At 44.7% G+C, this 18,837-nt stretch overlaps 1 protein-coding gene across 2 annotated transcripts in view; it reads right to left on the minus strand.

Moving 5' to 3' along the window:
- Nucleotides 1-395: 395 nt before the first annotated feature.
- The window catches only part of TEDC1 (tubulin epsilon and delta complex 1), a 70,137-nt gene continuing 51,695 nt past the window's right edge, over nt 396-18,837 (minus strand). For both annotated transcript variants that reach the window (XM_071435701.1, XM_071435702.1), the window contains exon 8: nt 396-1,636. In XM_071435701.1, coding sequence (XP_071291802.1) covers nt 1,280-1,636 — 357 coding nt within the window. In that variant the 3' untranslated portion in view covers nt 396-1,279. The remainder of the gene's footprint in view (nt 1,637-18,837) is intronic.

Raw genomic sequence — 18,837 nt, forward strand, 5'->3', positions numbered from 1 at the left:
TTGTACCAGCCTGAAACAAGTACCCTGCACCTACAGAGATGGTTTGGAAAGCAGTGTGGTGTGGATTGGCTTTTCAAAGCCATGGAGATTCTTCCAGGAGCACCTGGAAGATGGTTTGGAAAGCAGTGTGGTGTGGATTGGCTTTTCAAAGCCATGGAGATTCTTCCAGGAGCAGCAGCCTGGGGCCACCTGCCCCAGACATGGACCTTGCCAGTCCCACAGGGTGTTTCTGCTCCAGGACTGTGTGTCACTCCCAGTGCCAGCTGCCAGCAGGAACACTGGCTATGACTGACAGCCTTGCACAACACACACTAACACCCTGCTCCCAGGGGCTGCTTTCCCAGACAAAAGAAATCCCACTGCTCACAGCAATTCACAAATGAAAAGCAGACAGGTTTCTTCAAATATTATTTATTCCTCAGAGTGTACAACTAGAACATAAAAATATTCCTTGGTGAAAGCAAACCAGAAAAGGGTAGGAAATTAAGGCCAAAGGAAAAGCATTTCACTGTTCCAAGGGAAGAAACCTTCAGAGACAGAACTTGGAGACTCCTCAAGCTTGGAAGTTAGGGTTGTATTTCTGTACCACAGAAACTTCCTGTAGCAGGTGCAGAAGTTATCCATCTCACTGTGACTCAGGACCTGATGGAATGGTTTCTAGTTTGTTCTCTTTGAGAACCCAATTACTTCAAGTGCATCACACCAGTAAATGAAATCAGTGCAGTGCTTTATTTATTATTAGGCATTTGTTTTTCTTTATTGTGACTACATTATAGCTGCCACAAATACTCCGAGCAGCTGAATTAAAACAACACACTCTTGAATATTTCCAATCTCTCTAAGCCTTGGCATTTTTCATGTTCTCCAATACTTGGATTTTTCTGACTAATGAACTCTTCCAATTGCTGGGAAATATTGAATGCAATTAGTACTTCAATGCACAGCCTCAGTGTACACCGTGCCTCGCAGCTGAGCACTGTAAAGAGCCCAGGGCTTGGCAGAAGAACCAGAAATCCAGAAGATAAAAGGGAGATTTATGCACACTCCCACCAAGGCCTAATGCAGAATTTAATTGGCAGGGTTAGCAATAAAGGGGCTGCAGAGAGAGCACTGGGATTGTGGCCCCAGCACAACTCACAAAGCAGTAACAAGTTATGATTCCCAGGCTGTAGAATTAGAAATTACATTTGGTTCCTCAGCTCACACTCCCCCGTGCCAGGCTGCACAATGTGAGCAAGCCACTCTGTTCCTTTGCTTCTCCCAGCCCAGGTTTCTCTCTTCAAGGGGAGATACAAATCACTCCCTCCAAGCCCTCTGCAATCCCATCCAGCCTGGTCCTGCACTGCTGCTGCAGCTGCTGCAGCTCTCCCTGCAGGCTGGCCTCCCTCAGCTGCAGCTCTCTGATCACCTCTGCAGCACTGACAGCTGCAGCAGCCTCCTTGGACACACACTGAGCAAAGGCCATTTTGCTGGCAGGCTGTTTGCTCCTCAGCACCAGCCTGCACAAACCATGCATTCTGTTTTTCTGTGGAGCACAGAGGGATGTGAGACCTCTCAGTTTCAGTTCAATGCTTTCCTGTGCTTTCCTAGCAGTGGCAGAGAACCTCTCCCTCTGCAGTTCTTCTCTTGTTGCCACCTGTAGAGGGAAGAAAAAGAACAGGAAGGGAAGAGTAGGGTACATTTGTGTGAAAGAAATCCTCCCCCAGGAAACAACACCAAACATTACCTCTGGACTAGGACGAACCGAAAAGAGGAGCCAGCTGTGAATGTAAACTAAAGCATGTGGCAGAGCAAACTGGATGAAGCTAAGCTGTGCTTTCAGCCAGGCAGCAGCCTCAGGACCCAGAGAGCTGCCTGCAGTCACTTGTTTGCACATTCCCAGTCCAGCAGCCCCTCCAGTGATGATTTACACACAAGGTGTCTGCACGCTTCCCTCTCTCTGGGGAGCGGGTGGGGTGGCTCCAGAGCAAAAACACACGGAGCAAAAAGGGAGAGTCAGCAGAGTCACCTGCATCCCTGCTGTGCTTTGAGCCACCAGGTTCTCATAACACATCAACTGCCTCATGAACAACAGCATTATTTTGGTTTGCTAATGTTTCCTGCACTTGGCAATGCTGAAAAGTAGGGGTGACAACTGTAAGCAAGCAATTCCTTAATTCTCAGTTCTCATTATGAGGTAACAATTAGAAAAAGGAAAATAATGGAGCAGAGTCAAGCAGAGGCCAAGACCAAAATGAGTACCAGGCAGCACACTTTCACTGAAGACAAGTCCCAATAAAATAAAAGCTTCTCTTGTGACAGCATCACAGTCTGGATTATAAAAGCAATTGTATATACTGGGATTTTTCCAAAGCATTTGATTTAATGTTCTCCAACAATTTGATTTGAAGAACTTGCAAGATGGTAATTGCCTTGCCAATTTTACTCGTGGATTAAATATGAATTCAGTGACTCATCTCAAAATGCACTTGTCAGTAAGGAAACATCTGTAAAAGAGGCACCCTGCTAAGGCCTTCAGGGAAATGGCTCTTGGCCCAATGGGATTTTCTGTTTCTGCTACGGCAAAAAGCTGCCAGATCAACTCAGTCAAAAAGCAGCAAAGTTTCCCCAAAGCGATGCTGCCTCTGCAACCTGCACAAATCTCAGAGCTCTCCTGAGACTTGTGCAGTTCTGGAGTTTGTGCCTCAAAAAAACACAAGGAAACAGAGAGCAGGAGTCACAGGCAGGGCATCCAGTCACCCACAGCCCAGAAAACAAACCTTCGAATATGAAACTTAGAGACGTCAAAATATTCCATTCATGGAGACAGACACACGGTTTGTTTTACTTCCTAAAAGGAAGTGGGGAAAAAAAGTGGTAAAGATCAGACTTTGCTGACAAAGCCAGAAGAAGATCAAAATTCGAGTTAAGATATTCAGCTCCAGAGTAAGACACTGTTTCCTACTGTGAGGATAATGAACCATGAAATGCTTCAATGCAGCTCCAGGGACAAAGCCTTTGGCCAAAGCTCAGCTCAGGTCAAGTTCGGTGCTAATGATACCCCTTCCAGCCTTGAAATTGCTCTGCAAGCCCTCCCCTTCCTGCCCGTGGGTGAAGCTGAACAAGTCCTTGGACTTTTAAATCTGCAGATCTGCATTAAGATATCTGTACCTCAGACATCACAGCTCTGACAAGTTCCCTGTAAAGTCAGGGATATTTTGGCAGCTCTCTGAAGCGCCAGAGATCAGGCAGAGCTCAAAGCAGCCCCAGCTGCAAGGACAAGGGTCCTAAGGTAGTGAAGCACCTGCAGCATTTCCCCCTGTTCAGCTGCAGCTGCTCAGGGTCAGAGCAGCTGCTGTCTGGGAGAAGAAAAGGAATTTTATCCCCCAGATCAGGGGGGAAGGTTTTATTACTGAAACAAGTTGAGAAGGGGATGGCATGCAGGGGATCAGTCTGCACTGTCTGACAGTGAAACACTGCAGGTGTGACAGCTGCAGTCACAGCTAAATTCCTCCAGACACCAACTTCACCAGGGCTTCGCTCGCTCATCCCACACCTTCCTTCAGAATATCTTCAGGAGTTTTCCAGCCAAGTAATTAATCCTCTCCATAGTCTTCTGATGAGTTATTCTCACCCCTCAGCCTCGGCTTAAAGAAGATTAAGAAAATCAATCAAATCAGAAAAGAAGTAAATTTCTCTGAATTTTTACTAAGACATTAAAGGCTTTATCGATGCAGAACCATCTGTTAAAGGAGACCTCTGTTGATTAAGGCATTTGAACAGAGAATTGAAGCTGAGAGAAGTCTATCTTTGTCCTTGTCCAAGAACCAGGGGTCCCTCTTTATCATAATCCCCAAGGAATCCCAGGGACATCTCTCGCTGTTGGCTGTAAGAATAACTGAGGTGCAATCCTCTAACACCACTTCAGAAGGAACAAAACTGAAAAAATAAATTCAGTGTTATCTGGTCTCCCCACAGCCAATGAATAAATGGAAAATGATGTTTGCACAAAGTGGATTTAACACTGGAATCCAGGATGGAAAAAATTTCCCATCAGTTACAAACAACAACATCACTCAGCAAACAGAGCCCACAAGATGTTATTTATTTTTCACATTAAACTCCAGCAGAAGCACAGTAAGGCTCTATAAAAGCATTTTTAACGAAACATAGGTTTTCACACTCTCCACCAGTCAAAACTGGAGAATTTCATTATCCATTAAGCAAGGCACATGATGGAGGAGCAGCATGCTCCTCTGAGCACTGCGTGCATCCAGCTCTGACCCACAGCAGCAGCAGGGATGGGAATTACTCCAGACAAGCAGGAGCAGTTCTGAGGACAAGGGCAGCAGCCCTAGAGCCAGGGAACAGAAGTGTAACAGCACCTGCAGCCAAGCATCAGAAGGATGTTGCACATGCTAGCTTCTACAAAGAGGACCAGTGTTTCCTGAGATAAATTAGATAAACTTAAGAGGGGAAATTTTTAAAATTATCAATATTAAATAACATAACAAGTTCAGCAAAGCACTATTTATTTCCTATCAGCACAATCTAACTGCAAAGCTAACTCCAGTTCTGTTCTTGGAAGGCTCTGCAAACATATGTATGGCCACAGATACTCTTGTTGCAGTTTATAGATTTCAACTGCTAAAAATCTCCAAGGGTTACCTTCAAGCAATATCCTTTACTCTTCACATCCTGAATGCTTGTGAAAATACTCAATAATCTCCTCCAGTATAGTTAATTGATGCTCTTTAACAGCTTGCTGTCTCCCATTAGTCAGCACACAATGATTATTCTACTCTGCAAAACAATCTCAATAGACCACTTTGTATTAAACAAACATATTGTAAAAGATTAGGAGCCTCAGCATTTTGTGCCTGCCCGTTTCCATCCCACAGCTCTGTCTTTCAGCCTCAATCTACCAGCTGGAATTTGAATTCCCAATTAGGTGCGTGGAGCTGTCTGAAAACTGCTGCACATCCTCTCCAAATAAATACAACAACATGATAATCATCTTTTCACTTGTACAGAACCATCCTCATCCCAAAGGGACCCAGTGCACCTGGAGAAATTCCACTGCAAACACAGAGGGCATCAGCTGATGAAGAATCAGCATCTCCAACCTGACACATATCCTGCTCTGCAGTGCCTTGGCTTCTCCCTGCCCAGCTCTTCATTTCATGGCTCTTTGGCACAGGACAGTGGCTAAACTGCCCTGAGTGTCCCAGATGTTCTCCTTTAGATAACTTCAGTCTTCAAAAGGTATTAGGAACTAAAAACTAACAGGAAAACTGCAATAACTTAGATGTTCTAAGAAGAAGCCAACAAACCAGTGGAGTTGCAGGGAGCAGTGCTGCATGTGGGACCAGACTGAGCAGGGACCAAAGAGACAGCCAGGCTGGGCTGTGCTCCCCAAAGCTGGCAGGGTGCTAAGGGCTGCAGTGTGCACAGGCACAGGTCCTGCTGGCATGTCCACAAGCAGGAATGTGCACAGGAATCAGCACTGTAATCAAAGAGACCTCTTCAACGTGGGCTGGAGGGTGGGCACGCAGCTGGTGCATGGTGGAACCAAGGGCAGGACATCCAGCAGGTGTGGAAAGGACTGACCACCCCCCTGGGACATCACTGGGATGCTGCCTTCACAAAACCACTCAGGCTGATCTGATTGAGGAAAATGGCCAAAGCAGAAAAGGATGGGCCAGTACAGAGCTGGAAAGGGGAACAGCCAAAGGGGAGGCCCATCCAAACACCAGGCTGAGCAGGCAGCTTGGCTAATCCACCAGGCTGGATTAACTCTTGCACCAATGCACAGAAGAGGCTTTGAGCCTGCAAACACCTACACACATGATTAACTCCTCCAGCACCTCCTCAGCACAGCCTTCTCTGAAATGTCTCCTACCCAAAGGTAGCTGGCTGAATGAAGAGAACAGCCAGTACTATCTCACCTCTTCTCAGTCCTGGGAATCCTCTGGCTTTGAATAAATCTTGTAACAATGACTTCAGTGGGCAAGTCATGGCAAAGGTAACATTGCATATTTTGAGTAAGCTGCCTTCCAGGTTCTTTGCATGTTCCACAGCTTTGAGTCACCTCCCCTGACATGTGACAATGTGCCTTGTGGACAGCCCCAGCCTTCCTGCTGGGAAGCTCTGCTTCCATCTCCTGCTTGGATGCCCCCCACACTCAGCTCACTTGATCCCTCCTCAAAAGGAAACCTTCCACCACTCAGCTCCCTCACATTTGCCTGCACCTTTCTGGTAAAGAGCTTCCCAGAGCTCTGTGTTTCATTCCACAGGGTCTGGAATCATTCCAGAGAGGCTGATCTCTCTCCCATTTTTAATAACTCACTAAAAAAATGCAGGAAAAAATTACACACAAATCATTTATTTTTTCTGCTGAAAAGCAAGCTGGATGTGAATTTATTTGGAGAGAATGCAACGAACACGCAAGACATCCCAAAGAGATGCTGAGAGATCTAGATAACCACATCATGTTCCTTAAATCATTCCCAGTAATGGCCTAGCTGAAGTGACAATCTCCCAAATGCTGGAAGTCAACATTTCAGCTTGTTGAAACTTCACATGGCAACCTGAAAGCCTCACAGTTGCATCCTTGAAGGAAGCCACTAGACAGAGATGCAGGTTTAAAAAGCAGCAGCAAGGAAAGGTCCAAACATCTACTTCCAGGAGGAGGAGGGGGAATCATAGGAGCATTTCCATTTTTTGATAGTATTGCTGCCAGCTTCAAAGAAGGAAGAGCAAACAAATGGCTGGAATTTCTTTTGAAGTGGATGATAAAGACCAGAATCATGTCATTACTTTTAAATCACAATCTCTTCACATTATTTTAGGAGTTTTGCAGAAACATCTAGAACAGTTTTGTTCAGAAAAAACACACTGCACAAGCCTAGGAATGGCACATTTTCTGTCTCCAGTCCTGTCTGTCCACTCCTCCTCTCATATTTCCCGTATGAACAGGGAGAAGACCCCATATGCATAGAGGATGAAATAGAAATTATCCTTGCCAAGCTGCACAGATACTACAAACTGTGATGACTGCCTTTGCCAGAAAACACAATGAGCCTCCTTTGTGCTCCCAGACACAAGGAACAAACAGAAAAATCTCAGATCTTGTCTTTTGGGGTTGAGGAGTGAAAGGAAATTAGGAAATATAAACAGACACAATATCCAAGCCACCAAGTCATGCTCCTTTGCCATCAGGGCGTAATAACCCAACACATTTCATAAACTCTGAAAACACCAAACAGCATCTGACTTGCAGAGTTTTGTATTCCTAAAGGCTGCTCATTTCTGAGTTTTAATTTAAACCCATCATGCCTAAGAAGGCCCCTGTGCCTGGGCAGCTGAAAAGGATGAAATATTCCATGCTGGGCAACAGAAGATCAATGAAGGGTCAGACTGCAGGAAGAGAGGAGACCTGCCAGGCCAGCCTGAGCACTCTCCATCCACCCTGGCTGCAAACAGCTCCCCAGCACATCACAACATCTCCAGCAATGGCTTCACCAGCCTGGAGGAGCTGCCCAGGGCTCTCAGCCTCCCTGCAAACTGAGCAGATTCAACAGACAAGAATCAATTTTAGATAAAGATCTCTAAGTGAGGAATGAAAGCAGGATAAGCATGGAGATATCACTGGGATGGAGCAGAAATCCTGACAGCTGGGCACTGGAAACCAGGAATGGCAAATTAACACTGCTTTAGGAGCTCTCCCTTTCCAGAGTGGAATCCAAATCAGTCCAGGGGCTGAGCCTTACAAGCACTTGTCTTTAATCAGTACAAACACTTCAGAAAGGATCATTATTTATACCTTGTGTTGCCTTACACACAGTTTAGTGGTTTTTTCACTACCACCCCCCAAGAAATGCCTTGCAGAGCTGCAATCCCAGCTGACAGTCTATCTGGGATACAGAAAACAGGATACAGAAAAAGGGATAAACAAGGATTTGCAGATTACTTTTAAGAAAGTCTTCCTTGTAAGCACTTAAAAACCAGCACCAAGTACAAAAGAAATGAGCAAAAGGAAATAATAAGCAGAAGTATCAATAAGATAGTAGGGGGAAGAGCAGAGTCCCCTCTAAGTACAGGAGAAATACCAGTAGATATGAAAAGAAAGTAGAATATAACCAAAAGAGCCAGAGGGATCCCACAGCTTCCACCCACAAGCCCTTTGTGTTGCTGTACAAGGATTTCCTCACTGTTCAACATGCATTCTGTACCTTGCTGCACACAGAGAGGCCATGAAGGCAGCACCCAAAGGGGATGCCCAAGCAGAGTCTGTCTCAGATATCATCAGAGATAGCAGGAACTGAACATGCCAGCACTGCTTTAACCCAAGAGGCCTGTGTGACCCCAAAGCCATAAAAACAAAGCTTTTTTCACACATAAATAGGGTGAGGGGGCTTTAGCCTTCTTTAACAATAACAAATAATTTGGTGGGGGTACCGGTTTCTTTTAATAAAAATGTTTGGTTTTGGTTTTTTTTTGACAATGATGGTTGAGGGTATGACAAATGCTTTCCTTCCTTAGCTGCAGACAGTGACCCATTCAGGCTCAGAGGAGCAGAGAAAGGCACTATTTCAAGCGATGCTGTGAATGCATAATTGATGGAAAATCAAATACTGCAGCTCCTATTGCTGGGAAAAGTAATAGAGCAGAGGGGACAGGACCCTGCAGAGCCCATGAAGTTCAGACATTTGCTGAGAAGGAAAATCAGGCCCCCAACTTTCAGAAAATAATCTAAAGGCGTTTGCTGCTTATATACAAAAGCCCACAAGTTACAGCAAAAGCAATATCTGAAATCAGCTGTTCTGGATACACTACAACACTGAGTAAGCAGGTGTTCTACTATAAAAAACACCTTACCCTAATTTCAAATTCATGTCTTATAGTAACTTGCCCAAATGTAATTTCAAGCCTGTAAGGAAGTTACAGAGTTAGTACTGCAGATCTATAAACCTTGTCTCATGGAATCAAGCTTCTCTGCTGTCAGCTTTCAAGGGTTTTAATTTTCAGCTGCAATTTCTACACATTCAAGACTAACCAGTTTAAAAAGCTAGAAACCATCACTTTCTATTTTAATAGCTGAAGACTTCCCACACTGTCCTGCCTAAATGAGGTTTCTTTCTTCTCGTGAGAGCATTGATTGTACACAAAGAGACTTTAAATAGCCCATTTAATGCCAGTTTTCATGCACTGGAGGATTAAAGTCATAATAAACTGTTTGAATAGTCTAATCTATCACAAAGCACAGGCTACAGTCTCTCACCTGGTAATTTCTGCAATGTTCTGCTACATTTTGGTAAACTAGAAACATATAGCTTTAGGTTTCTAAACACAGACTCCAGCAGATTAAAATACTGCCCTATCACTGCACTACCCCAGCAGTGAAATGCAGTTATGGTTCAAAACACACCTCTTTCCAGCAAGTTCCACCTCAGCCACTGGGTCTGCTCATACCATCTTCGATCCAAAGTCTAACACCCTCAAAATTCCACTTCTGCCTAGGAGTTTGCAGAACACGGTCCCGCTATGAACTTTGCCTTGGTTAAATTACACTTTTCTCACTTCTCAAAAAGCCAGACCAAATTCATTCCTTTACTGCTCTTCCATTAATCCTTTCCAACCTTTCAACCATTTCCCAGCTGTGATGGTGGTGTAAGTGGTGTCAACACACTTCATTAAACTCTGAATTGTGATCTCTATCTTACCTGTCCTTCAATGACCAGTGGCAGATAGCAACACTTAGCTGCCAATAACCTAACAACTTTTCCATGACCCATTACCCTCTACTTCCAAAGGCCATAAAATGGGAGGGTTTGCATGTAACCAAAATCAAACTGACCTGAGCTACAGGAATTGGTACTTCTTACTAAACCCAACCCCAACAACAGGAAGAAACTGAAATGATGTCTTTTGGCTTAACAGTAATTACAGCAGCTAAAGCAAAATGTCACCTTAATATAATCACTATTTTTAACACTTGTTATTAGTTCAAAATGAGGAAAAATTTCAGCCCTTTGGAACTGGTGGTGAATAAATGAAAGGGGTGATCTCAAAGTAACATTAACAGGGGCATTATTTGTCCCATAAACTATGAAGATATTTTAGAAGGGCTGTAAAGCTGAGCTATAGCAACTGACAGAAGATGTAATTATATAAGCAGCTGCATTCCAAATTTTGCTGGGATCTGCAATTTCCTGCAATTAGGAAGGAATGTGGAATGTATGCATCTCCAATCTTATGCATTTTGAAGCAAGACATTCACCATCAGAATGCTGGCTCCTGGTGCACCTATTGTCATTCCAAAACATACTGACAGAGAAGCCAGGGAGAAGCTAGTTACTTATCTTACCTAGGAACAGATCTGATAACTAAAAATACAGTTTTAATACCCAGAACATCCTTAGCTGCATCTGAGGAGAAGAGCTGGAACTGCTGCTCCCTGCTTCAATTAAACATCAGATACTGCAGAGCACTTCCTAAGCCTTCAGATCCACACTGTTCTCTCCAAAGGAAAGATGGTGAGGAAGCACAGCAATGGGAAGCTGGATGCTAATTAAACCATTTGACTCAGATAATTTCATAACAAGGAGTGACCTGATCTTGTCAGGATGGATAACAGATTTTTCTTGGGGTTTGCTTGGCTTGTTTTGGGAGCTTTTCACTTTGGTTTTTCTTTAAGATAATCCAATGGCTCTGTACTTAAGACTCATGTCTCTAAATAGGAGTCAGAAAAGTTAATTTAGCTTAAGGTAAAGGAAAAGGATCCAGGATTAAGAAAAGAGAACAACATTAATATTTTTCAGGGTCTTTACCAGAAGATTACAAATGCCCCCCCAAATATCAATACAAGGCACACAACCGATAAAAGCCCTGCCTGTGTGCTCAGCCTATGAAGAGCTGCAGCACAGGCAGAGCCCAGGGGAGATGAATCCAGGGGAGATGAGATGAATCCTCTGGGGCCTGAGAGCAGCTGAGCTCTGTGAGAGCTGCTCAGGGGCAGGGCTGCCCCAGCTCTCCCCTGCCCTCCTCCAGAGAGCCCTGGGATGGATCTCTGGGGGCCAGGCCTGAGGCAAACAGCCCAGAATCAGCAATGCTGAGAGCCTCATACACCCGTCCCTCTTCCACAGAGCCACAGAAAGGTGTCCTGGCTCAGGGGAGACCTTCTCACTCTCCAAAACTCCCCAAAAGGAGGTGGTAGCAGGGGGGGATCAGCCTCTTCTCCCAGGGAAGAAGCAATAGGACAAAAGAAAATGGCCTCAAGCTGTTCCAGGGGAGGTCTAGGTTGGATATCAGGAAAAATTTCTTCACTAAAAAGGTTGGCAAATGCTGGAACAGGCTGTCCAGGGAAATGGCTGAGTCACCATCCCCAAGGAATTTAAAAATGCCAAGTGACATAGTTTAAGTGTTGGATTTGTCAGTGCTGACTTTGACTCCATGATCTTGGCAGTTTTTTCCAATCTAAATGATTCTATGATTCCATGATTCTGTTCCATAATATTTTCTGTACTCTCAGTTTTGATTTTTTGGCATATGTACTTTGCTTCCCAGTGGTTAACTTTTGAGGAGAGCAACTGAAAACAAAGGAAAAACCCAAACAGGAGTCAAAAATGTAATCATATTACTGCAGCAACTCTGCAGATCCAGACAAGGACAGGTCTTAAAATAATAAATGGTCTTCAAAGAAATTTCTGCACCACCTCTGCTCTGCTGAAGAGGATGCCAGCACAAAGAGAGCAGACACAAAACTTCAGCAAGAGCATCCAAGCTGACCAGAATCCCTGTGCTCTGGAGGCAGGAGCTCACCTAAAGCTCCTCAGCTCCTTCCCAAGCTGTGCATGCCTGCCACTCAGGACAGCCTCTGCCCTGAGAACTGGGACAGCTCCAAGCAGCATCAGCAAAATGCAGACTCCTTACCAGCAACTGCAAGGAGACACAGTCCAGACTTGTGAAAGTCCCATGTCCCACACAATTCTGAATGCACACCACAGGAAATAAGAGAAAAAAACCCCCTATTTTCTTCTCCAAATTAGAAATCTTGAGCATTTTACAGTAATTTAAAAAGTTCCATTCTACCATTCCAGCCTTTCAAAATGCATTTCTTTTTAACTACAGTTTTATCTCTAGACTTTCCCAAACCCTTGAATTCCATTAGAAGATCACAGAAATTAAAGTAGGAATAGGCACATACTGAAAATATATGATATGAAAACCAGAATATGTCAGTGTAAGTAATTTAGACACTTGCAAAAAGGCTGGTGTGCTACTCTGAAAAAGATCCTGACAACTACAAATTGCAAAGAAAGGCAACAGACAAGTATTGCTTTGGATAATAAATTGCTCACTTACTTTTCAATTTTTTCTACCAAACTTTTATCTTGGGCAGCAGAAACAAACACTGATGATAGATCATCTCAGATCCAAGTGGCCTGCAGAGGCTTGGAGGGTCTCACTTTGCTTTTAGAATACTTTTATCACTGCACAGCATGGAAGTAGCCACTTCAGAAAGAGTGCTGCTTGTGCCCTGCACTTGTCTGAATCATCCTGCTTCGAGAGAACAGGATGTGAAACTTGAAATCCAAGCAATGGGGTCCTTGTAAGGACAGCCAACAAAAGCAATGTTCATACAAAGCACTCCTAAAATACAGAGAAGAGAGGAAGGTATTACCACCTAGTCATACAAATTTTCAGAAAAGGGTTTTTTCTTCCCAAGAATTACAAACAAAAACAAAGCCCCCAAAAACCACCATGACTTATAGGGCATTTGTTCACCCCCAAACTGGTTTTGTTGCCAGTTAGAAAATACTCCCTTGTCCCTTCCAGGGGCTTTGCATGAGCACTGCAGAACCTCCCCCAGCAGCCAGTCCTGCAGCTCCTATCCCAACTTTTGGGATCCAGAGCAGTAAAGGTCATTCCAGCAACACAGCCTACCCAGAGCTATGGCACAAGGAAAAGGAACTTTAACTCCCAGGTGGAGATTTTCTACAGAAAACACTGTCAGAGAGGTTCAGTGCAGACATTTTCTAAAGCCACTGCTCTCACAATGATTCACAGGGTCTGTTATCTCCCAGTCTGAGGGTGAGGAGCAGCTGCAGGTGGATGTGAGGCTGCCTGGATGGCCCCTGGGACTCCTACAGCAGCTAAAGGCCAGGCCCTACAGCCAGCCTGCAAAGGGACACAATCAAACAGCTCTCAGGGCTGAGAGAGCCAGTAAATTGAAGGGAAATGGTGACTTTGGAGCTCAGAAGAGTACTCAGGCTTTATTTAGATGCATTTCTGGCTGGAGAGAAGATATGTGACAACACTAAATTACAGATGTACTTTTATGTCAGCTCTTCCACAAGCACAAGGGACAAAGACAGAAACAAGGTGGATACTTTCTTCTCTTATGATCAAGTACCCTTGATTTCAGGCAGGCAACAGAGAGAACAAGGCCAAGGTTTCAAGAACAAAGGAAACAAAGTTAAGCTTTGAATGCCTGGATGCAAAGAATCCTTCTAAAAGCACCTCACCAAAAACAAAAACCCCAAACCAACCCCAGCAGTGCTGCGAGGCACTCAGTGACCCCAGCTCCTGCTGGCAGAGGGGAACCCATCCCCACAGCCTCCCTGGAGCTGCAAAGGCAGCCTGGTACCTCCTGCAAGTTCCTGTCCCCAAATCCCACCCTAAAGGTGCAGTAAAACACCCTGACAGAGCTCCAGGTGGAGCTGTCTACAATGAGCCTCTGGCTGGGGGGTTTAACACAGCCTCTGCCAGGCAGAATTAGCTGGGAGCCCGAGGTGCTGCCCTTGTGGAGGATGTGTGCTCTTGTGGCTCACCACTTGCAAGACAAAATCCAGTAACTTTGGTTTCTGGTGCCTCAAATCCAACCCATCAGCCTTGAAGCTTTTCAAAAAATAGCAGTGCTGGGACCTGTGCTTCCATATCTTGTGCATCTGAGCCCTGCAGACATTCCTAGTCTTCATCCTTGTTTTATTGTGTGCTTTAGCTGTGAGAGCCTAAGTACTATACTTATTTCTTAAAAATGCACTAAAACATTTACAGTGGCTACAAAACAGTGGCTTCTCTCATTGCAATGGGGTTTTTTACACTCTATCATTAAATAAAGCTCATCTGAAATTTACTGGAGTATAATTCTCCAGCTGCATTTATTACATGTTTCATTGCCTTGGTCAGTAGCCAACATCTTCATAAATAATGCAAGTAAAATATTAACCCTGGTTATTTATTATACTTTAACTGATCCTGTCACCTGAGCAAACATTCTGCATTTTGGTAAGGAAGGGAAAGCTTCTGGGAAGCAAGAAAAACTTTCACCCACTTTGCTTCCTTCAAACCCCAGAGTTCTGCACACAGAACAGGAGACAGCACTCGAATTTTTCATGTTCCCCTCCTCCCCAAGGAGCTGCAGTCTTTTAGCCTACGTAAGCCCCATGAAAAATGTCAGGCTAGGTAATTTATTTCCAGTTACAGTTTTTGTGTGTGTTTGAAATCAGTTTGCTGATTTAGCCACTGGTACACAGAGTGCCTCTGTGTCTCACACTCGGAGCTCGTCACTCTTTCAGCAATCTGCACAAAAAGTTGCATCTGCAAATGAAGAATAAACACTTCTCTTTCCAACCCTTTGTATGCTGCAAGCTTAACGTTGACTATTCAAGCCTGGCCAGCCTACACAGAGTTCTTAGAAGTGAGCAAGAGTCTTTCAAACAATCTTCCAGCTCTGCTTCTGTACAGTAACTTTTCACCTGCATCCCAGCCCTAAACCAGGCCAACTTGGGACTTCAGGTCTAAAGCAGATTTTAGATCCTGCTGTCAAAAGGAGAACCAGTGCACAGGTGTGATTCCCTTTCTCCTTCCATCAGGAGAGAGAGCACATTGCCTTCCACCTGGATCTCTGCAGGCACTCAGCACAAACAAACAGCCTCGGATCTCCTGCCAGGAATATTGATGACTGAGGAACAAGCCAATGCAAGGCAATCCAAGAGCAAAGAGCAAATGTAAAGATCAGTATTTACTTCCTACTGTTTACAGCAGCTTCATGTTTTCTAATGGCCTAAATCTGCTAGAGCCACAGCAATTCCACCAGCAGCAGATTTAATCCTACATTTAACTAAGAACTGCACATAAGAGCCAGCAGACTTGTCTCTCCCTGCCCTCCTCCTGTCTGTGTCCCCCACTGCTGCCTTTGATGGATGTTTGGGTTGATCTCTGTGGGTTCCCCCCCTACCCAGGCATCTGGGCCCAGCCAACCATGCACTTCCAAAAGCTGCTCTTGTGGTCTTGCTAGTTCTTCAATTCCTTTTCGCATGAGGAGCTCCACTGACAGCTGCTCAGGGCTCCAGATGGAGGCTTGCAAATACAAAGTGGAGCACAGAAACGTTCTGGGAGCAGGAAAGGGAATATGCTGACTGAGGAAATCCACCAGCACTGAACCATTCCCCAGCACTCCTCCACTTCCTGCACCCCAGACAGCATGGATAATTAACTGCTCACTACACTAACATCTTCATATTAGCAAAAAGCCCAGGGAACCAGAATCAACAGCAGCAACAGCAAAGATGAAATGGGAACAGTGTGCTCACAAAAAAATAACAGAAAAAACCCCCACACCAAAAAAAAGGTGGTTTTGACAAGTCTCAGAGAGTTCTTCAGCGAGAGCTCAGCTGTAGCTTTGCCACAAATCCCTGGTTTAAGGCAAGGGAAACACAACCCAGCCCTGCAGCAGTGCAGGAAGGAACTCAGCCCAGGGAGCCAGCCCAGCCCCAGCTGTGCCCCTCACCATTCACATGCTGCAGACAGCAACAAGATTTATCTTTTCCTAGCAGTGGCTACTAGGGACCCACAACTCCTCACCTCCTTCTCCAATCATTATAAGGCATAAAGAAAAACTTTGGAAGTGCATTTTTCTGAGTTGATAAAATTCAACTCAATCTTGGTAAGAGAAACAAAAAACCCAGCCACAAGGGAAGTAAGATCATGTTCCAGCATCAGCTTCTGGAGCTGCTTCCTACTCCAAATATTGAAGCCTTAAATCAAAATCAATCAAAAACCATTTAGTCTTGTATAAATGTAAGAACCTTAGAAGAAAGATCTCTCCTTTGTAGACTCTACAAGGTCTCTGGCAGTGTGCTGTGATGAGCTGACAATGGCAAAATGTTTATATGAACCACAGAACTCATAATGAGTGGAGTTCATCATGGAGTGATGGAGTGAAAGTGCCTCTGTTTCAGTCCCCACCACCTTCACCTGACTGGGTGCCCCAGGCCATTCCAGCCACCCTTGCATCCTACCCTGTCCCCAGAAAGGGAAAACAATACGTCCCTGTCCTGTCCAGCCCCTCCCCAGCCCACTGTGAATTCAAAGAGCATCTCTTCCAACACAGGGCAGCCCTGCATCCTCCCATCCCTACCCAGGAGACAGCTGCTAGGGTTTGGGAAGGCTGGAGATTACTGAATGGAGGGGAGGAGATGGATCAGGAGAAAAACACAGAAACAAGGACAAAATGTAGGTTCCAGTGGCCTCTCACTGTCATCATGGAGGTCTGGTCCAGGTCAGGGACTGCAGTCTCACCTGGGTGCTCAGACACCACCAGCCAAGCAAGAACAGCCACCAGAACTTCTGGGTGGAATTCTGGTGTGGAAAGAGTCTGTTCTAGCTCAGATTAATGGCTGCAAGCCTTCCTGCTCTGTGCCTCAGAGATGTATGCATGAGCAAGCTCCATCCCAGTCATACCACCATCCCAAAGGAGTCTGCCTTGCTTTTAAATGCAAGAGAACACAGAGGCTCCCAGGATACAATATCCCAAGTCTCAGCAAAAGCTGGGAATGGTACCAGCATTTCTGTGACAAGAACTGAAACAATTACCACTTGGAGTCAAACATTCTGCATTTCAGCTTGTGGATGCCAAACGTTTTAACACAGACTGAAATCAAATCCTCCCCTCTAATAGAGGAGCAGGTAACAGAATATTCAGAAAGGAAAAAGCAAACAAACAAGTTTTCTTCTGGGATTAGGAGATGTCATCTCTTAGAGTTAAGTTTGTTTCTGAGAGAAGAAATGTTCTTAAAGCTTAACCATTTCCCTCCCCTTTTTGATCATTTCCAGATCCCCAAAATGTCACCAAAGAAATGATTATTTGCCCAGTACTGCACAGAAAAGAGCAAAGCTAACAGAAAGAAAGCCCCATATTCAGATCACACCTCTGTCATATGCCTTTTCTCCTCCAAGGTACTGAACACTGCTGCCTAGAGATGGGTATCAGTTAAAATGTCCTATTAATCAGGGTTTCACAAATCACCCAAATCCCATGGCAGCATTCAAATGTCTTCTAGTGAATGTCTCTGAAAGGTTAAATCATTTCAGGGTCATTCCAAGCACATAACCAAAGAAACAGCTGGGGGTAGGCAGAAACAAACAAAAGAAAACAAGGAAATGAAAAATGAAACAAAATAAAAGAAGTAAAATAATTTTCTTAATTTTAAGAGACTTAAGATTGATAGTTTTAACTACCAGAATCACAGAGTGCAAATGATCAAACTTCCAACAAATAGATTCAGCCCCCCTGAAACCACATCCTGAATCATAAATTACATTCAGTGGTGCAAACCGGGCATTGTGGCATAGCAATGACTTTAACCCATCTGAAATACCTCTGCACAGTCCAAAATAAATAGATTAATCAACTGCAGGCTTTCCTAAATGAAAGACACTTCAACAGGTTTTCAAGCCCAAACCACAGTCTTAGAGCAGGTGGAGTAATTCCCTCTAGGTTCACCCATCATGAAAACCAAGGAGCATCAGAAGAACATAAAAAATGCTTCCTCCTGCTCCATTGTGATACCCCTCTCCATTCTCTCCTCTTCTTATGCAAGGAGCCCAGTAAGTTTCCTCAGAAGAACCCTTTCACAACTTGGGTCATCACTGCGTCCCCTCTCTGTTCCTTTCCAGCTCAAACACCTTTTATTTTAATTTATGAATGGGACCAGCACCACACATCACATTCCAGAAAGAGATGGGAATGTTTTATGTTTTGCTTTTTTTCTGCTTCCCTAACAGTGTTAGGATCCAGTTTAGTGTTTCTGACCGCTGCCCTTTCCACAGAGCTCGCTCACGTGCCATGACAATCCAAAGAAACACATGTAAAATTATGATGCTTCTTTCAGATGTGTTAGCCTGGATTTATCTCCATGCAGTTTTTCTGATGTTTTACCACTTCCCTACTCGGCACAAGGATCCTCAATAATCCTTTGCTGTTGCTTCTAGGGATTCAGTCTCCTCTCTCCACGTGGGCACCTTGCCATGCTGCCCTGATTGGTTTTGCCTGGCCTGGTTTTTGGCTGCACCAGTGACCTCCACCAACCCATCCCAGCTGCCTCCCCCTGGCTTCCTGCTGCTGTTTGCTCAAGGGGGAGAGGGAACACAGCCCCCATGGGCAGTTTATTTTTGCTCAACATCTTTTCAGGGTGTCCTGGTTCAGGGAAAATTTGGGAGAGAATCCCCAAAGGGGCTCCTCTAGGAAAGCAGATTCAATTGGCCCAATTTTCTCCACAACCAGTCCGGGAGAAAATACCTCCTTAGAGAAAAGTGGAAAAACCTATTTATTAAACAATAAAACCTAAACAACATTAAACAATAAAACCCCTTGTTGCTCCAAAAGAGATGACAAACTGAGAAAGTCCCTCCCTGGGTTGCAGTTCAGCTCACACAGGCTCTGATCAGTCCCTCACTGCTGGAAATGTCTCAGGCCGGGCCTGGCCTGGTGGGCCACAGGTGCAGCTGCCAGTGCTCTTCTGGGTGTTCAGTCCAGAGCAGGTTTCAAGAGGTCCAAAGAAAAGGGAAAAA

The sequence above is a fragment of the Agelaius tricolor genome, unplaced genomic scaffold (genome assembly GCF_023055355.1).
Source record: "Agelaius tricolor isolate 1412-34295 unplaced genomic scaffold, bAgeTri1.0.p SCAF_11, whole genome shotgun sequence".
Classification (NCBI taxonomy): Eukaryota; Metazoa; Chordata; class Aves; order Passeriformes; family Icteridae; genus Agelaius; species Agelaius tricolor.